The following is a 17,603-nucleotide window of genomic DNA, read 5'->3' on the forward strand; positions in this document are numbered from 1 at the left end:
TGGAAAGAAAAATTAACTCTTTCCATAACAAACCTGCATACTTTCACAAACAAACCCCAGCCAGACCCCAAGCTTTTTGTCACCCTTCCCTGACGCCAAGCCAAAGCATCGCTGGCCCCATTCCCTACTGGTGTCAAGCTGGGAAAGAACTCCATCAGAGCTGCAGGCACAGGACTGACAGAAACAGCCAGGGGATTGTCCCCCACCTTCTTCTACCACCGTGCCCCATCAACCTTAATGGGGCAACCAACTGTGTACCCCCAACTGTACTGACAGCCTGCCTACTGACAGTTAAGTCAGTCTGTCTACTGACAGTAAGTCAGTCTATTTATCTTATTTATAAAATCAATTTCTCTTCTTTCCAAAGGAAATCTAGGACTTCAAGAACACAGTTAAACGAACAAGTGTTTAGATGTTCTGAACCTTGGAGACTTCATTTCTTTGCAACAGCTTGCTCAGACAGATCCAGCTGCTGCAACTATCTACAGCAGCACCAGATGAATGTAAGCCCTAGCAACAGTTAAATCAGGAGTTACTGTTTGCTTCCATAAATATTCATTTTGTAAATACATTTATATATATAATAAATGGTATTACATAAAAATCTAGTTACAGTAAGCTGTGTTTTACCCATTTGCCATCTGACTGTAAAGTTAGCATGTTCTTTTTTTTAAGAAAACCAACAACCTTTATATAAATTGACTGATGCCCATAGTTGTCTTCTCAGCTGTCCTAAGAAAAACTCTTGAACACTCTCTACTTTGAAAAGCCAGGATATAAAAGTATACAAGGCCCATTGTCCAAGAAAGAATTTAAAAGCAAGACACATTGCCAAACTCTGCTCCCCACCCAGTTACCAAACACAGGATACAAGGCAGTTTGTTTACTTCTCACAATTGAATGCATACAAAAAAGGTCTCAGTGCAGTCCTGTTGTCAGGTCAGTAGTCAGTGTTAAAATGCTGAAATATCCTGATAAAACTTGCATTTTTGATCCCCTCCCTAAAGCTTCTGTCAAAGGTCTGTTTTCCTTTCTTAGGTTACTCCCTACTGCCTAACATAAACTGTCACAACTGCCGGAGGACAAACGCCCCTGTTCGGCACACTGCCCGCTCCGTCCAGCACCACGGCACACAGCGGGATCCTTCTGCAGCTCTGAAGCCCCCCTTGCCTTGGGGACACCTGAACTGGCAGGGGGAGAGGCAGCCCCATGGGCAGAGGGCTTGGATCTCACCTCTTGCGCTCTGCTACACCTCGCAGCCCTCTAGTAAAACCCACCAGACACCTTACTGGGGTCCGTTTGTCATTCTGCTTGGGGGACAGATCCCTTTTACCAGTAGGGCTTGGGAGATTGGTTGTGTTTTCCCTCTTTCACGACAGTACAATAGGACAAGGCAATCACAAAATGACTTGGGGGACGCAGGACATGAATACACTTGTTCCATCTGTCAAGGTACAAACTCAGCCTTCGTTAGCACCGCAGCCACTCATCCCCACCATGGCACTGATTGCCATGGCACCCCACAGCCAGCTGTTAGTACTGGGAGGGGGGATAATAAAAACAATACTAAAAATAAAAGACCACCACTTGCATGCTAATTTAGCAAGAACAACCTTCTTAAGGCAGGAAAAATGGGGCTGAACAAACCTGTGGGATGAAATGCAGTGTTGAAACGGGCCTCTACTAAACCCCCCATCAGCAAAAATACCCCTCGACCCCTAGAAAAAGCTGAAGGACTTGGGCCCCTTGTTCTCTTAACAGCTATCGTGTTAAAATGCTCTTCTTGAAACAGGAAAAGAGTCCTTTCTTATTGTTGCTTTCGATAGTGTAATATCAGAAGTGTGACCACAGTAAATCAGTGTGTTAGATATTGAAATGCCATCACATTGTCTAACTTCCCTTCTCGTCTTTTTTAACACAAAGTATTTTTTTCCTTTAAGCTCCAAGCCCTCATCTTTGTGTCTGAGATGCTCTCCTGTCTGACAACAGCAATTTAGAAGAGTTAACTTTTATCGTTCATTCTGCTGTGTAACTTTCCCCTTCAAATTTCTTTATCTGCCCTCTGAGCTCATCTGAACTTTCATGTTCTCCCAGCATGCAGGCTTGCATTCAAAACTATGTCTAATAGACCAAATAAGAGGTTAATAAGAAGTGGCAACAGAAAGAAAAAATACAATCCCTGGTAACTGATAAGAATGACAGTGGCAGCCCTTTATTGTTTGTCTTCAAATATAGAGTTAAAGATCTTTAAAAAACTAAATTTTGACGCCTTTGAAAAGAAAGAAGCACAAAATAACAACAGGGGGTTATTGCCTGCCAGCCACAGGGGAGAAGCTCCATAATTCTTATTCTCCCTTTTGAAGGCTGTTAGAAATCTGATTCAAAAAAGCAACAGCAGAAGGAGAAAGCCTCTTGAGGCTATCGCCATTTCCTGTGATCATGCATAATGCGTTTCAAAAGTGGGTTTTTACCAATTCTGTTGATCAATTGCACCTCCTTCATATTCCCTCTTTTTTCTGCTGTGTTTACATCTGATGTGACTCAATGACAAGCGCTGTCTGAGACTGTGAAACAGACCTGTCATGTTGATTTATGGGCGCATCAAACCACGACTTGTCCAAACTGAAGCTCGCAGTTCATTAATTAGAGAGTTGTGACTTTGAAGTCAGCTTTCAGACTGTGGTTTTTAACATTTGGCTTAATTTATATGCTCTTGAATGTGGATCTCTAAGGAAAAAACTCAAATTCCCTTCTTGTCTTTGAACTTCTTTTGACCGCACAATAATCATTTCTTTGTCCAGAGTGATGCCTGCATCCCAGAGTCATTAACGCGCATTGAACTGCCACTGATGAGTAAGCCCTACTGAATTAGAAAAACAGCCAGCAAAACAAAGCTGAGAGCATTCTGCACAGTGATATCTCACAATTACATGCCTTCCCTCCCTGTGCCATTTCCATTTTAATTACTGTTAGTCCTTTAGATTTACATTTTAGACACTTTTTAATCTGTTCCCTTTTTATTATAGTGGCGCCCGTAAGCGTGCTATGGTTAAGGTTGTGTCAGCGTTTCCATTATAAACCCCCTATTTTCAGGGGTTTATAACTCAGCTGGAAAAATTCACTCTGGGTTGTAACTTGGCACAGGTGGCACAACTGCCGAAATCTGGGGGGGCAGAAACTAGTGTGTGCTCCGAGCACCACCACTTGCAAAGCGACACACAAACGCTGCCGCCACGGCAGGACATCGCACAGTGTCTCATGCCAAGAAGCAGCTTTCTAGGATCTACCTAAGCCAGCACTGATGTCAGATTAAACATGAAAGCCTCCAACTCCTTGTGACTAGAGAGGTGAACTCAGTGCCTTAAAAAGAAACTTAACTGCACCAAAACTAAATTTAAGCACACCAAAACCAATGAAGTTTAGGACATAATGGGTACTTTGAAAGTATATTGAAAGGACAGGCAAAAACTACTCTGCCCTGTCCATGCCATGGACTATGGTGGCATCAGAACAAGGTCTGCCACTACCACACCATGAACAGGCAGCGTTCCCATGCTGTCTCTCAGACCTCATTTCTTGGTGCCACCACCAACATTGCTACGGTGTGGTTCCTCCTGCTAAACCCGTGCTGCAAAGAACGTGCAAACAGAACCTCTCCATTTGGAAACTGCAAACCCAAACAACATCTCAGCATTTTGCTCTGTTAGAGAGAACAGCACCATATCTGGGCCTGCCGCCTTGCCCCCTCGCCTTTACAACATAACTAACTTCCAAAAGCACTCTCCCCAGATACAATCTAGATGCTTGCTCTAGTACTCGTACCAAACACCAAGGCATGGTCCCGTGCTATAAAATATGTGGCAGCAAGCAAATGGAAAGCACAGAAAAATACAGGCAAAAACAGGACAATAACTCTAACTCTGAAAGCTGAGACCCGATGGAGTCAGTTCAGTTGTGCAATTATTTATAAGATGAATGACAGTTTAATAGCCACTAGACAGTCCCCAGGGACCTGTGGTTCGAAAGTAAAATGGGTATTGTCTGTACCTCTTTAGGCTGTTTTCCAGCATGTTGTTGCTGTAAAAGTTGAAGCTGCAACTGTTCCTGTTGTTTCTTATAAAACTCTTGAAGCTGCTGCTACAAAGAAAAGGAAGGATGGTAAGTAACAAAGTAGAGAGCCAATTCAGTGTCCCTTTTTCGTGTAACACACAAACTGTGATTTGAAAAATAGCATCCTTTTATCTGTAATGGTCTGACCTTTAGTTTGAAACTCAACAATAAATTCAGTGCACACTGACTATTCTTGGCATTATCGTTTGAAAAGTAATCTCCAAAATGAACTGATGAAAAACATACCATTTTCTACACAAACTAATTAAAATAAGGCATGGAATGACCTTTGATTGTAACAACAAAGCCAAAATGCCCTTGCTGAGAGAGCCTGGCGAATCTCTGTTGTGAAACACATATGCTTTCTAAATGATAGGGTTTGACTGTATTAAGTGTTGTTCAATACATGCATAGACATCCTGGGAAATAATCTCCTCCTCCCCGCTCTCCAGATGTGCACAGCGCAGGCAGTGCTCTGGCGTGGGCAAGAGGGAGCACACAAGGTCAGGGTGGGGTGGATGCTGATGCCCACCCAGGATTCTTGAGCCCCCACTGTGCCCTACCCTACTATAACGGAGCCTTGGGGCTTGTCAGCGGCCAACTTTGAGCTGAAAAAGGACCACAGGCTGTGAGAAACACTGACACACCACACGGCATACGTTGGCTGAAGTCAAGCCAATTAAGGCTTGCAAACCTCTTCACTTTTATTGCCACCATCTCCATAGTCCTTTATGGTGCCAGATGGACATAACAAGGTCTAAAATGGGAATTATCATGCTACTACCTTGTTTATTCCCATTAGTGAGGGCACACCAGGCTTTCTGGGGGACGCAGGCAAAAGCAACAGGAACATCTGCCGAAATCCTGACACTTAAATATGCATCTGTATTATTTAGCTGATCTTGGAAACACTCCTAGCACTGCTCCCTGGTTTTGTTTCCAGTAGCTATTTCTAGAATTAAAAACAAGAGCAGTCAGTTCATCCCAGAGCATGGCTGCTCCAAGGTTCAGATCTGAGACATGGGCAGCTTCTTTCCCTGGGAACATTTTGGGAGGCAGCAAACAACTGGAGCTGTTAAGGAAACAATTACCTGTTGAAGCATGAGTGCCTGCTGCTGTTGGAGCAGGACTTGGAGTTGCTGGGGAGTTAGCACTTGTTGCTGGAGGATCTGCTGCATTTGCTGGGGAGTGATCACTTGAGGTGTCATCATAGCCACCGACACTGGAACCTGAAGCACAAGAGAAGAGCGAAGAGGGGGTCAGAGTGTGCTGCCACAGCATCTCCACATCACCCAGCATCCCCAAGCCTGGCATGGAGGGTATTGAAGGCAAGAGTCCTTACAGCCCACCACAGCCCACACCAAGGTACCAAACACATTCTCCTGGGGACTAAATTCCCCTTCTGCAGAACATTATTGAGATGGGAATTCTTTACAGCAAGCAGTATGGTAAACCCTGTAAAGATTTATTTATTTTTACAAGAAATCATCAGCTGGGTCCTTTCCCTCCCAGAAAAAACCTTGCCTTCCGTGCAGAAATCCAGAGCTGAGTATCCCTCAGCTGATGGGATCTAGACCTTATTACGACAGGTTTTTAAGAAAATTGAAGGAAGGCTCAGTGATGTGAATAACAGCACTAGATTCCTATGCAATTTCAACAGAGAGGCCCTACCACGATGTCTTTACCATTCCACATTCACCCAGCATACAGATGTCTTCAATTCTTTCATATTATGTGAGATACCATTAAAAGCCGCTTTCCATGACATTTCAGTGACAAACAGCTACAGTGATGAACTTGATAGCATTTCATATTTGCAACTGTTAACACATTTCTGCACGGGCATCTTTGCAAGGAACCTGTACACTGTATCTGAAAGGATGATGTCTTGTTCAGATAAAACACTGACATTAAAATGACAGGCTGTCTTGGCCAAGGTTACACAAATTGTATTCAAGCGGATACCTAATGACAATGCTATGAATTCTGCAAGCTTTCTAGAATGTAATTTAGCTATTCAAAATAATCACTGCACTTGTGTTTAATTTGCAGACTACATGAGAACCATTTTGTCAGTCCTAGTAATGCAAGAAGACTATTTCCCTAGAAACCCACCCCTCTACCCTCCACCCAAAAAAAGGGAAAGAAAAGGAAGGGAAAAAAAAAAAAACAATAGAGGAAAAGACAAAACCCATATGAGTTTTAACAGTAATATTTAAGCACCTTACTTTTCTATAGTTTCAAATCAAATATGTGACAGCACAAAACTAAAGGCAGTAAAGGATATACTTTGCTAAAAAGGATCTCCTGTCATCTCATGTGTTACAATAAAAGGTAATAATATGTTTAGCACTTTTTCTGTGCACCACTTTAAAAAAAAGCAGCAGACAATAGCTGATCAGGAGATAGAGGAGTTCAAAAAAATATCTTCCAGTGTAGTAGTAAGCAAGAGAGAAATGTGGTATTAATTTTATGTAACATAATGTCTTAATATGCAGTTTATCTTGACTTTTTCACATGATTTGTCCTGTCATTTGCATAGCAAGCTCTCATTCCTAATTTCACAGTCATTATGCACTGATGTCCTGATTTCTCAGCATCACTAATTTTGATGAACTAAAAATGGTTCCTGAAGGTCAGACGCATGTACACTGCACATCTCCCCATGTTGTTGTGTACACGTTGTGTGCCAGGGCCAGCCACTGCCTTGGAAACACTGGTCTGAGGAAAGCCTAGCAGAGGCTCGCATGCCTTCGACATCCCATTAACGCAAACACGGTGAGGTGCTCTGTGCATTCCCCATGGCACGGTGTGTTCTCACATAGCTAATGTGGTTCGGGCTGCTGTTAACACAGCAAATGGAGATTTAATTATGGGTCAAATGCCAGTACCACTGAAGCCAAGTCTCCCATGGGCAGTACCACTTGCCCATGCCTATGGGAAAGCCAGTGGCTGCTGCGCCGTGCCACCCCTCGCCATGTAGGACCAGCTCTGAGGACACTGAGTCACCAGGATGGGTAATCCCATTAATTCAGAGTATATTAATCCATAGTCTTTTCAAAAACTTTCCTGGGAGTACAGAATTATTTAATTCAATGCTGCCGTCACTATCTTTGGCCCGAAGCATGACTCACCTTCATTATTCTCATCCCCAGAGAAGTTTACTTTACCCTCGGGTTTGTACTACCTTTCATTGAAGTTGGGCCGAGCAAACAGAAGAGGAAGCATGTTTAAGTATGTTTTCTGTGCCCTTCTTGGAAAACAGACAACACAAATACTCTTCAGTCAGATTTATGACGACAAGCAGGGATACAGACAGGAATAGGGTGGGGTGCTGTAAACCCTACACATCGGTGATTAATACGAAGGGCCGCATTCTGCCGTCAGCTATGCAGAGGCAACTCCCATTCACTTCCACAGCTTTTTTGCACGCTTATCTTGGGATAAATCTAAGGATTTGGCCCTGCTTTTGAAAACTGGCCATGTACTTTCCGGTGAAGGATCTCTCAGCTGCGCACTCTTTGCTACAACAGAAGCACTTAACCAGCAAGAAAAAAATATACCTCTATCTATTTTAATATATATGGCACACCCAGGAGTGCAAGTTTGCACTGATCCGTGCGTTTCACCATCTGAAACCACATTTTCACACCACATCTGCACCTCCAAAGAAGGCCTTGCCTTCCATTTATAAACACGGCTAACAGCCACATTTAGTCGAAGTTTATGCTTCAGCTTATCACAAAAACAACTTAGAGAAACCTTTTAGAAACAAATTCAAATAAACCAGAAAGTACCATGTTAGAAATGACACACCCCTCCAGAACAAGTGCAGGCACACGTGTGGCTGAAGGACTTTAAATAGTTAAGAATGATGGCCTATATATCCACTCTCTTAACTCCCAACGTCCAACTTTTTCATGTAGCTAGTCCCTGGTAATACCAGGAATCAAAGGGCATGCAGCACCAGCAATAGGCTATTATAGCCCACACTTTATTACCCATTACTACCGAGGTCATTAGCGGTAAGAGTGATTGTACCGGTCTTAACCTATTGATCATTGTAACTACTATCATTTAATCCGGTGTTGAATGTCTGGAAAGCTGCTAAAGGCACACAAGAGAGAGTGCTTTAGCGATGAGAAATATAGCCAAAGCTTGGAAATTACACTTTGATTCATAAAATCTAGCCAGTGGTTTAAATCAATAGTATTTAAAACAGTCATGTAAGTTCTTAACTACAGCTCTCTAATATTTATGGGTCCCTTTCTGAGTGTATTCAGTCAAAACTAAACTTTATTTCAGATACTGTGAAATATACTTTATATTACGTTAGATTAAAAAAATATTTATTTCTGATATTTTGTCTGATAGTAAATGAAACCTAAACTGAGGGCTATAAATTAATTTTAGATTTCTATCTCTCAGATGCCAACTTAAATGTGTTGCCAAAAAAAATTACAAACCAACTTTAAAAATGGCTTAACTGTTTAAGTACATGAAAATGAGTGTGTTTTATGAGTTAACAATGAATCACAGAAGGCAGTTTATGAAGAACTAAAATAATTTTGTCTTACTGCCTTCAGGGAGTTGAAGTTCAAATTAAACTACTGGCAGATATATTTAAAGAATGCTAAGTTAGCATGCTGAGCAGAAATCAATCTTTTCTTGAAGTTGTTTATTTCCATTTTCCACATGAAACACGACTGTTGTTATTGATATGATTAATGAACTACTTTTGGTATTGTTGACTGATAACAATAGGGTGTGGTAGATACCCAGCTGCATGTAAACCTGGCAGCAAAGGTAAAAATACAGCTGCAATTTGGCTTTCGGAGCCGTGCTAGTATAGACCTGCTGACATGCTAATACCATCAACGGCAAAAAATGTCTTTAATACTCACAATTGTTTTCAGACACTGCTCCTCCCAGGGCTTTGCCTGCTGCTCCTCTGCATCCCCCACTGCCCTCCCGCTCCCCACAGCCTCCTCTGCTACCCCGATTCCAAACTCCATAAACATGCTGTGTTTTGGCGACACCGACCAAGGAAAAACGCCCCAAACTTAGGCCAAGTTCACCTTTAACTTCACAACAGAGCTACAGCAGGGATGCATTTGTCACTCCTGCGTACAGCCCAGACAAGGGTCACGGGGATGAAAATGATTTAGTCCCATTTAATCATCTCCATTCCCCCATTTTCAGTGATATTAATATAATTAAATACTGACTAAATTATTTCAAGTAGTTTAATCTTGTATGAAGTGAAAAAAAAAAGAAAGTAAAAGAATGCCATTTTCACACAATGTGCCTTCGATGTTGGACACGGCTGTGGTCCTGTTAACTGTTAGCAGGCATGCATGGAAGATGGGGAGGATTTCCTTAATTCATAAAGGATAACTCTGGCAGAAAATCCTTTCCTCCCGCGATGTATGTTCCAACTTGATTTCAGTTAAGACCTCATACCAGGCACCTTGGTTTTCCAAACAGCAATTCTTCGGTTAAAGATTTTGTGATAAAAGTTAAACAGAGCAAAACAAAGCTGAACACAGAAAGAGTGAGTCGCTGAGGAACGGTTAAAAAAACTGGGCTACAAACAGAAATAGATATGGGTAGGCAAAACCAAACAATTAACTTGAGCTGTCTTATTAGAAAGCTATTATGTGCAATACATCTAAAATGTAAAACAAAAGTCTCAGCCGAAAGAATGCAAACCAGCTTTGCTCATGCCACAGAAGATAAACCACTGATACCCTGGCAAGCAGAGAAGCACGATGCCACAAGCCAGAGCAGAGCCCAGCAAAATCAGAAGTGCTGAAGGCAGGACCCGCTTCCACCCCGAGACTAAAACATTTCCGACACAGGATTTCATCCTCCAAAACAACAACAAAAAAATGCCGCCCTTAGAATTATTCACATAGAAACTGCGATGCTGCTTCAGGACGCAAAATGGAATCTCACTTTGAGACTTAGTTCTTTTGCCATAATACACTACAACACATTAAGACAGGTGATGTTTATTATATTAATGTAAAATCAGTTGAGTAGTCTGTCATTAGCATAACTGTTCTTTCCGTAACAATACGGCTCCCTGTGAAAGGGGGGGGGGAACCCTCTTTAAAATTAAATTAGCATTTTATTATTACAATTTTGTTTATTATATTTTATCAGGAGGGAAGATCTCCCTGTGACCCACGGAAGGCAGCACGATGGGCCATGCTGACATTTCCCAGCATGTCAGGATGCCTGCTGTCTTCTGTATTCTCTTCTAGCTGAGGAAAAACGGGAATATTTTCATATTTGTTTACAGAATGAAACATCTGATCTTATCTACCACTTCTCATGCATACCAGGTTTCTCACTAAGTGCCAGGATAATTGTTTCTGCTATAATAAATACCCATTTAATTTGCATAAAAATATAAAGTTTACATAAATTAAATCCTTTCTACATCTAACATTTGTCAAACAGAGACTAAACCGGAACACACACAACCAAATACTCATTTAATAGGCTGAATAAGATTTCAGCCTCGAGATTACCAGCATCATTTTTCACCTTTAAAAAAAGTTATCATTTTGGTTTCCCGCTCCAGCATTAAGTGAAAAATTATAACCTGCTGTACATGGCTCTGAACAGGGAGATATTTTATCATGATTCAGTTAGGAAAAAAATAAAGATTAAAAAAAATAAAAATAAATCAGTATTTTTTTTCCAGAGTTTAGGAAAGGAAATGTCAGCTCAACATATTCTGCCAAAATAGCCTCAAATAAACCAAAAGCAATCCTGCTTAGAAACGTCCAAAATATCCCTAAAGCCCTTGAAAACCCCTTGAAACCCTCTCTCCCAAGCACCCTTAATATACTGAGAATGATCACCATGTAAGACTCCTTACATTTGTGTATTAATTCATACATACATTAAGGAGAGCTTAATTAAATAATAAAAGACCGTGATTGAACCGGCAACATTTAATATGCTGGAATTTCATGTGAGCAAAAAGGAAGCGTTACACAGAGGGGCTTTTTTTATCTTTCCCCATGGCACATTTTTAAGAAGAACTGCAACTCCTGACAGGGATTTCTAGGGAATGGTGAGCCCTCTCTCTGCTCTCTGATTATTTTCTCCTGCAAGAGTGGAACCCGGAGCTGCCTCCTCTTCAAACCTAGGGCATTTAAGGAGATATTTATTGTCTTGGCCAGCTGAAAAAAACAGCTATTGAAAAATACCCACCTGGTTAAACCATGCTGTTTATCTGCCATACAAAACAGAGCTCTACTTAAAACACTTTGCCACTCTGGTTGCAAGTGTAGCCTTTATAACAGCTGTAAACTTTATTTGCTCAAAATGTGCAGGTTTTCACACCTATGGCAGACACCTACAGCTGAACATCACAGCTAAGCACAACGGTGCAAATTAGATTCTAATGAGAAAACATCAGTTGCTTCTTTGACAATCTTGCCATTCACTGATTTAGTTCTAATGAAGACACACTCCAACCAGCAAGCTCGTCGTGTTAAAGGTCAAAGCACGTTCAAAAAAATGCCTCACAAAATCAAGGCAAATGGGAAACCCGTAAAGAAACCTTCTCATAAAGTGGTGTGGCAATTAGAGTAATTGTGCAAAAAGCTGTCTTCGGTAAAAAGTAAAAGAAATTAAGCTGCCACTACTGTAACAGGTTAGATGAAAATCAAAATTTAATGTATTCTCCCTTGTGTCATCTTGTTTTGTCAAGACATCAAATAGAATTGGAAAGTACAAAATAACAAGCCCTTGAGAAATCACAGAAGCCGACCTTTTTGATGTTGTTGGTTTACCTTGTTCTCAGTTATTTGAACAATGATGTTTCAGATTTAAGGGCAAGATAAAGCTTAAAAATTAAAACCCGTTGTCAGTTTGGGGAGGAGGGGGTGTTGTCCCTCCCGAATAACAGAGCATCTTACCTAATCAATGAAGGCAAATCCGTCCGAAACTAGTGCACAGAACAATTAGCAATTCCACTTATTTGTTCAATATTCAGTCTGGGTTTTCTAACATTCATTCAAGTTCAGTACAAAGTACAGATCCTCCTGCTAACAGAGGAAACTGTGCTGGAAAGGTTAAAAAGAAAAAAAATAAGATAAAAAAAAATAAAGGCTATTTGCCAGTTCTGCTTTTCTCCCCAGTCTCTGCACGGCCTCTTTAGCTCTGCAGATGAGTACACGATGCATTCCACCACCACCCCCCCCCTTTCCTTATAACTGGAAAGCAAAGCTAGGCAAGTAAGCACCTTATAAAAACAAAAGAGTACAGGACATTTTAACTGAACTACAGCAAAGTAGTTTCCAGTAACACAGCTCTGCTTTCAATAAAACAAACAAACTGCTTAAAACCAGCCAAGCCTTTCCCCAAACAATAACAAATTTAGCTTACGGTGTCAGGACTTTCCCACAATCTAGTTTTGCAGGTGTTGATAAAACTACCCCTTGCTACCACTTTTCCCTAGCAGAGAGGGGAGAAAACAACATCAGTAAGTCATCTTGCTACCAGGAAACCTTTGCATAAAGTAAATTCTAGTGCTGTGTCCTTCCAGCTCAGTTCTCTCTCCAGCAGCTCTAAAATGACTATGAAATACAGAGCAAGAAAAGCACAAGAGCTCTGCAACTCCTTCAACTTTTGAATACAAAAATCCTTCTCCCCTTACCTTCCTTCAGCTGCCCAGGGCACGCAATCACAAACACAGAAACCAAAGCATGTTACACTGAAATAGGAATTTGTTTAGCTGCACTGTTCTAAACCCAATGTGATTCTCAAGCACCATCAGTGCTTGAGCATCGCTAGGCTAAAATGGTACGTAAGAAATCACTCTTGACTGCTCTACATCATTTTCAACACCTAAAAATCCCCTTTCACCTTCCCCACACAACTGTTGCAACCCTTTTCTTCCTTGCACACAACTAAAAGCACCCCAACAGGCACAGACGTCAAAGCCCACTGTCCATTAGTGCAATAATCCATCTGTGACCCATTACAACCCCGGGGCGATATGACTCTGCCATGGTGTCTGATAACTATTTACACCCCAGCATAAATGTCAGTGTGGGGCTACGAGTTACACTTGTAGAACGTGTAGAGGGCTCATCCAGCTGTGGAAGAACGCGAGGCACCAACACTTCCCCATGAGCAGCGAGATGCTCAGAAAGACAGCGCTGGGATTTCATTTCTTCCCTGTCAATCCCATGATATTTATGACTTTAGTTCAGCTGACTGACTGGTCAGAGCACGTCTCAAAGCTTTTCTTTTTCTTTAAGCAAAACCAGCGCTGCTCAGAAAAGGGAGGCCACAATGGCACAGCACAGCAAAGTGTATGTTAAACAAGACCAAGAGAAAAAAAAACAACTGTAGCAAACAAAAAAATATTTCAAAGCAGCCCTTCCTATCATAAGCTTTCTGATGATTTATGGTTTACCAACTCAGCAAGGTTACGCAACACTGCGTGCCTTTAGATGCATTATTTGAGTCAGTTGAGATTTAATTAAGATCACAGCCTCCAAAATCCCTGTCAAATGAAAATTCACACAAGACAATACACTATATATCCTCATGCAGATAGTCGCCATTCCACGCTCTGGAATAACATAAGTTAATCCTCGTTTCTATGGTGGCAGACAAAAGTTCACTAATTTTGTTTTCTTTTGACACTTGTGTTGTTTTCTGTTTTATGTCATGAGATCATTCCCTTCTGAGAAGGGGAGGGGAGCTGATACAGGGGGAGAGGAGGGAGAGCAATATGTCTGAATATGGCAGCAGATGTATTTTGACATTCGCACAGCTCTGCCGTGATGTCATCAAGTTTTCATATCATTAACCCCTGCCAGTAAGAGCATCATTTCATGACATCTGTCCATTGGGAAGAGGAGGAAGGAGTCAGGGACAAAACAAGGAAAGTGCCTCGATCTCACTCTCACACTAAAACCAAAATCAAACGCAATTAAGACTACAGAATAGCATTCACATCTTCTGTACCAGCAACTGCCTCTTCCCAATTCATTATCTGCCCCAGCTGCCTCCTCACCTCGGAGGTGCTCTGAAACCGCACACCCAGCTCATCACAGATGCCTTCTCCTCCTGGCGCAGGAAACCCCCTCACTCTACAGTCCAATTCCTCTCCCCGCTAAACGTTAAATAAAACAGTACTTCTTACAGGGAAATTACTAGAACTTTACCTCATTCCAATGTATTTCTATTTGCATTATCTTAATATCTGCTTGCTTATCTCACGGTTTAAAACTGACAGGTGCTAGCAGTCTTTTGTTTGACAGGCCACTACACAAGTAACTGTCTTGCCTGAAAGGGCTAATGCACTACTAATGAACAATAAATCAACTTTGATTATAAAGTGTCAGGCCAATCAGTTTGCAGTTCAGCTCTATCACAGTCCAGGCCAAGGCAGCTACTCTGACAAGGCAGGATTTGGATTTCATCTCTACTGCCTTATCAATGGGACTTTTTGGAAGCAGATGATCATGGAAAGCCCTCTGACAGCAGATTTTCCGCTGGCTGTGAGGAGAGTGCCTGCTTTTAGTGACTTCCTAGGCTGCTACTGCAATAAATACACAATCAACAAAAGCCATTTCTTAACCAGGCAGAAGGACGCTCTAATGACATGCTCACATATAAACACGTATTTTAGCCGTGACTTTTAACAGAGCTGGGAGCAAACAAAATTGCTTTTTAACTGGATGTAAAGGTGTGTAACATGCCTGAAAGCTCTGCACAGTAAACACACTTCTGAGGGGGCCAGTCCAGCAAATATTAATTTAGCAAGAGGAGTGCCTACTGCTTCAGGGCAAGAGGGAAAGCGACTCCTCTCCTGTCGCTGCTATTGCACATGCCCAAGTCAGTCCAGGATCAGGCCCGGGAGCATCAGGCATGAAAAGCAGCTCTGCTCCACACATAAAAGATTTTAACATTTCAGTTTATTTATAAAAAGGCAAATGAGCCTGCATAAGTCACTTTTTATTAGAAATAAACTTTAGGGATTTACCGCAGTTACCAGTTCAACACTCGTTGCTAAAGTAAGCCCAACCATTTCGTTTTCATAAACAGATCTTGGTCACCCCGAATGATTCACATTTCCTGCCACCAAACTTGTTTTTATTTGAAAATCTGAAATGGCAGCGCTCCAAAGGCCAGCACATGCACCTAGGGGACCGTGTCCTGCGACCGAGTGGCTTCTCCCCACCGCCAGCACCAGGGAGACGGGAAACCCTCCGCGTTTTGTAAAACAAGCTGGCTTAGAAGGAGTTAATTCCAAAGAGGAAGAGTGTATATGCACTTTGCTCTAAACTTACCACCCACTTCCTAAGGGTTCCCTCCTCCCCACCACCCTCGAAAAATCATCTCATTTGCCCTGAAATACTGGCTCGCAGGGTTGACACTTAACTCGGTTACGTTTAGATCCCGTTACATTTATTTCACCGGGGTTCATAACACTAGTCAATGTCAAAACCAAAGCTCACTCACTTAATTTCCCCCGGTAAATTGAGTGGCGAATCCATTCAGCAACCCCGGTTCCTGACATTTAAGCCTGACAAAGTGTTTTACCGGCTCTGTGCACTTTCCCTCCTCCCTCGCTCCTCTTCCAAACTACACCGCTCAAGTAGGAGCTGCCGGGGCAGCGCCGCGCACCCCAACTGTCAGAACAAAAGACGGGCAGCGCACGGAACAAACCCAACCACTTCTCCAAGCCCTCCGCAAGTTGCGAGGCGCGCACGCCGCACCCCCTCCTCCGGCAGCAGCGGGCTGGAGCATCGCTGTGGCTTTCCCAACCTCCCCGCTCCAGGAGCGGGCCTCCCCCCACCTTTACCCCGTTCCCGCGTAAGGCACCCACCTGGGCGGCGGCGGGCGGCGTGCGGCGCGCCGGGCCATGGAGCGGGCTGGCGGGGCGGTGCGGAGCCGAGCGGTGCGGAGCCTCCGCGGGCGCGGGCGGAGTGCCGGTGCGCGCTGCTCGCGGGCTGCCGCGCCGCGCCGCCACCCGCGCGGCCCCGCCCTGCGCCGCCGCGCACACCCCGCCCCGGAACGGGGCGCCCCGCGGGTCCGGCCCCCCCCCCCCTTACCGCCCACACCCTTACCCCCCCCCCCCCCCGCGGCGGCACCGAGCGGCCTCTGAGCGACCCGGCCCGCGCCGCGCCGAGAGAGCGATCAAACCCCGTCCGTCCCCCCAGTAACTGTGCTCGGCGGGGGGAAAGTGCGGCTGCAGCCGCCTCAGGCGCGGTGTGTGGGTGCGAGCGCCCCGCAGCTCTAAGGGAGAAGCTCTCCCTCCTGCCGCTAGAACTTTCCCTTCTCCCCTGGAAAGTGGCTCTTGGTCCCCTCCTGCCTTCCCGACAGCTCGGGATTTCAGTGCCAGGGAACAGAAGTAATGATAAAAAAGCAACACGATGCCTCTAACAGGAGATAGTGTCGAACTGGACTCCGAGCCCGGCCGGCGGTGGACGCCGGCCCCTTGGTCCCCGCAAGGAGCCGGCCCCATGACAGCCCTCAGCTGCACCCCGTGTTCCAGGCCGGACCCTCAGCGCCCTGCTCCCTGAGGCGGACGAGCCGTCCCGTTCCGTTGGAGCAAGGCCCCTCCGTAACGGGGGATCAGCGGTGTTGTGTCACTCGCACACGGACGACAGCAAGGAAAACACTTTCCCTGGGCCCCCACACTTCATCGCAGAGTCTCCTGACAGCCTCTCACCAGGCACTGTGCGGTTCCCGTAACCCATCTGCCCCAAACGCTACTATCCACTTCGTAGTGGATGCTTGCTAAAATCTCTCCTGCTATTTCAATTTCGTTTTCACCTACTTTCTGAAGGCAAAACTAACGCGGATAGTTACTTTAAGCGCGAGTAAGTGTAAGACAGAAGCCGCCCTGACAGGGTTCCCAGGCAGCGCCTGCTCCGCTCGCAGGAGTCAGGGCTGTCAGACAATGGCCCCATTAGTTATGCCGCTGAAGAACCTCACAAGAAGCAAAGACAAAGGACCCAATTTACTGACAACTTGTGATCTGATGTTAAATGGGAAGCGATACGGATTGCCTTCCACCCTAAAGTGTTTTTGTGTGAGATAACAAATTTATTAATGGGATTTTTTTCAGGTCACAAAAATGTGACCCCACCCTCTTATGAATATTTAATAAGGGACTAAGGGCATCTTTTGCAAGACCCTAAATCTGCCAGAAACAGCCTACATGAATCAGAGAGCGCCTGCCTCTTAAAGGGGCACACACGCACTGAGCGGGTCAGCACACGCGGGGCACGGGAGCAGCCGGTGTGAGTAAGTACTGTGCGTACGCAGCGTCAAGCAAAGAAACACGCACACACCGCAACACGCCGGACGCCCAGCAGTAGCATAAACGGGTAACGCATGCCGTGAGGCAGTAATAATTATCGCCTGTGCTTAAGAGAATCCTTCCTGTCCTGGACTTCAAAGTTATCTCGAGGAACTCGGGTTGCTTTGGGGAATATATTACAGAA

The 17,603-nt window shown here is 44.0% G+C and overlaps 1 protein-coding gene across 20 annotated transcripts in view; it reads right to left on the reverse strand.

Moving 5' to 3' along the window:
• Positions 1 to 17,603, reverse strand: part of FOXP1 (forkhead box P1) — a 387,258-nt gene that overhangs the window by 70,740 nt on the left and 298,915 nt on the right. For 17 of the 20 annotated variants that reach the window (XM_057422837.1, XM_057422843.1, XM_057422851.1 and 14 more), the window contains 2 exons: positions 5,202 to 5,339; positions 4,048 to 4,137 (listed from right to left, as the gene is read on the reverse strand). In XM_057422837.1, the coding sequence (XP_057278820.1) occupies positions 4,048 to 4,137; positions 5,202 to 5,339 (228 nt within the window). Of the gene's footprint in view, positions 1 to 4,047; positions 4,138 to 5,201; positions 5,340 to 15,979; positions 16,114 to 17,603 lie in introns of those variants that run through there. The other 3 variants (XM_057422850.1, XM_057422856.1, XM_057422854.1) reach the window with 2 other exon arrangements.

The sequence above is a fragment of the Pezoporus wallicus genome, unplaced genomic scaffold (genome assembly GCF_028554395.1).
Source record: "Pezoporus wallicus isolate ANWC-B61680 ecotype Strahan unplaced genomic scaffold, APGP_CSIRO_Pwel_v1 contig_7073, whole genome shotgun sequence".
NCBI classification, from domain to species: domain Eukaryota; kingdom Metazoa; phylum Chordata; class Aves; order Psittaciformes; family Psittacidae; genus Pezoporus; species Pezoporus wallicus.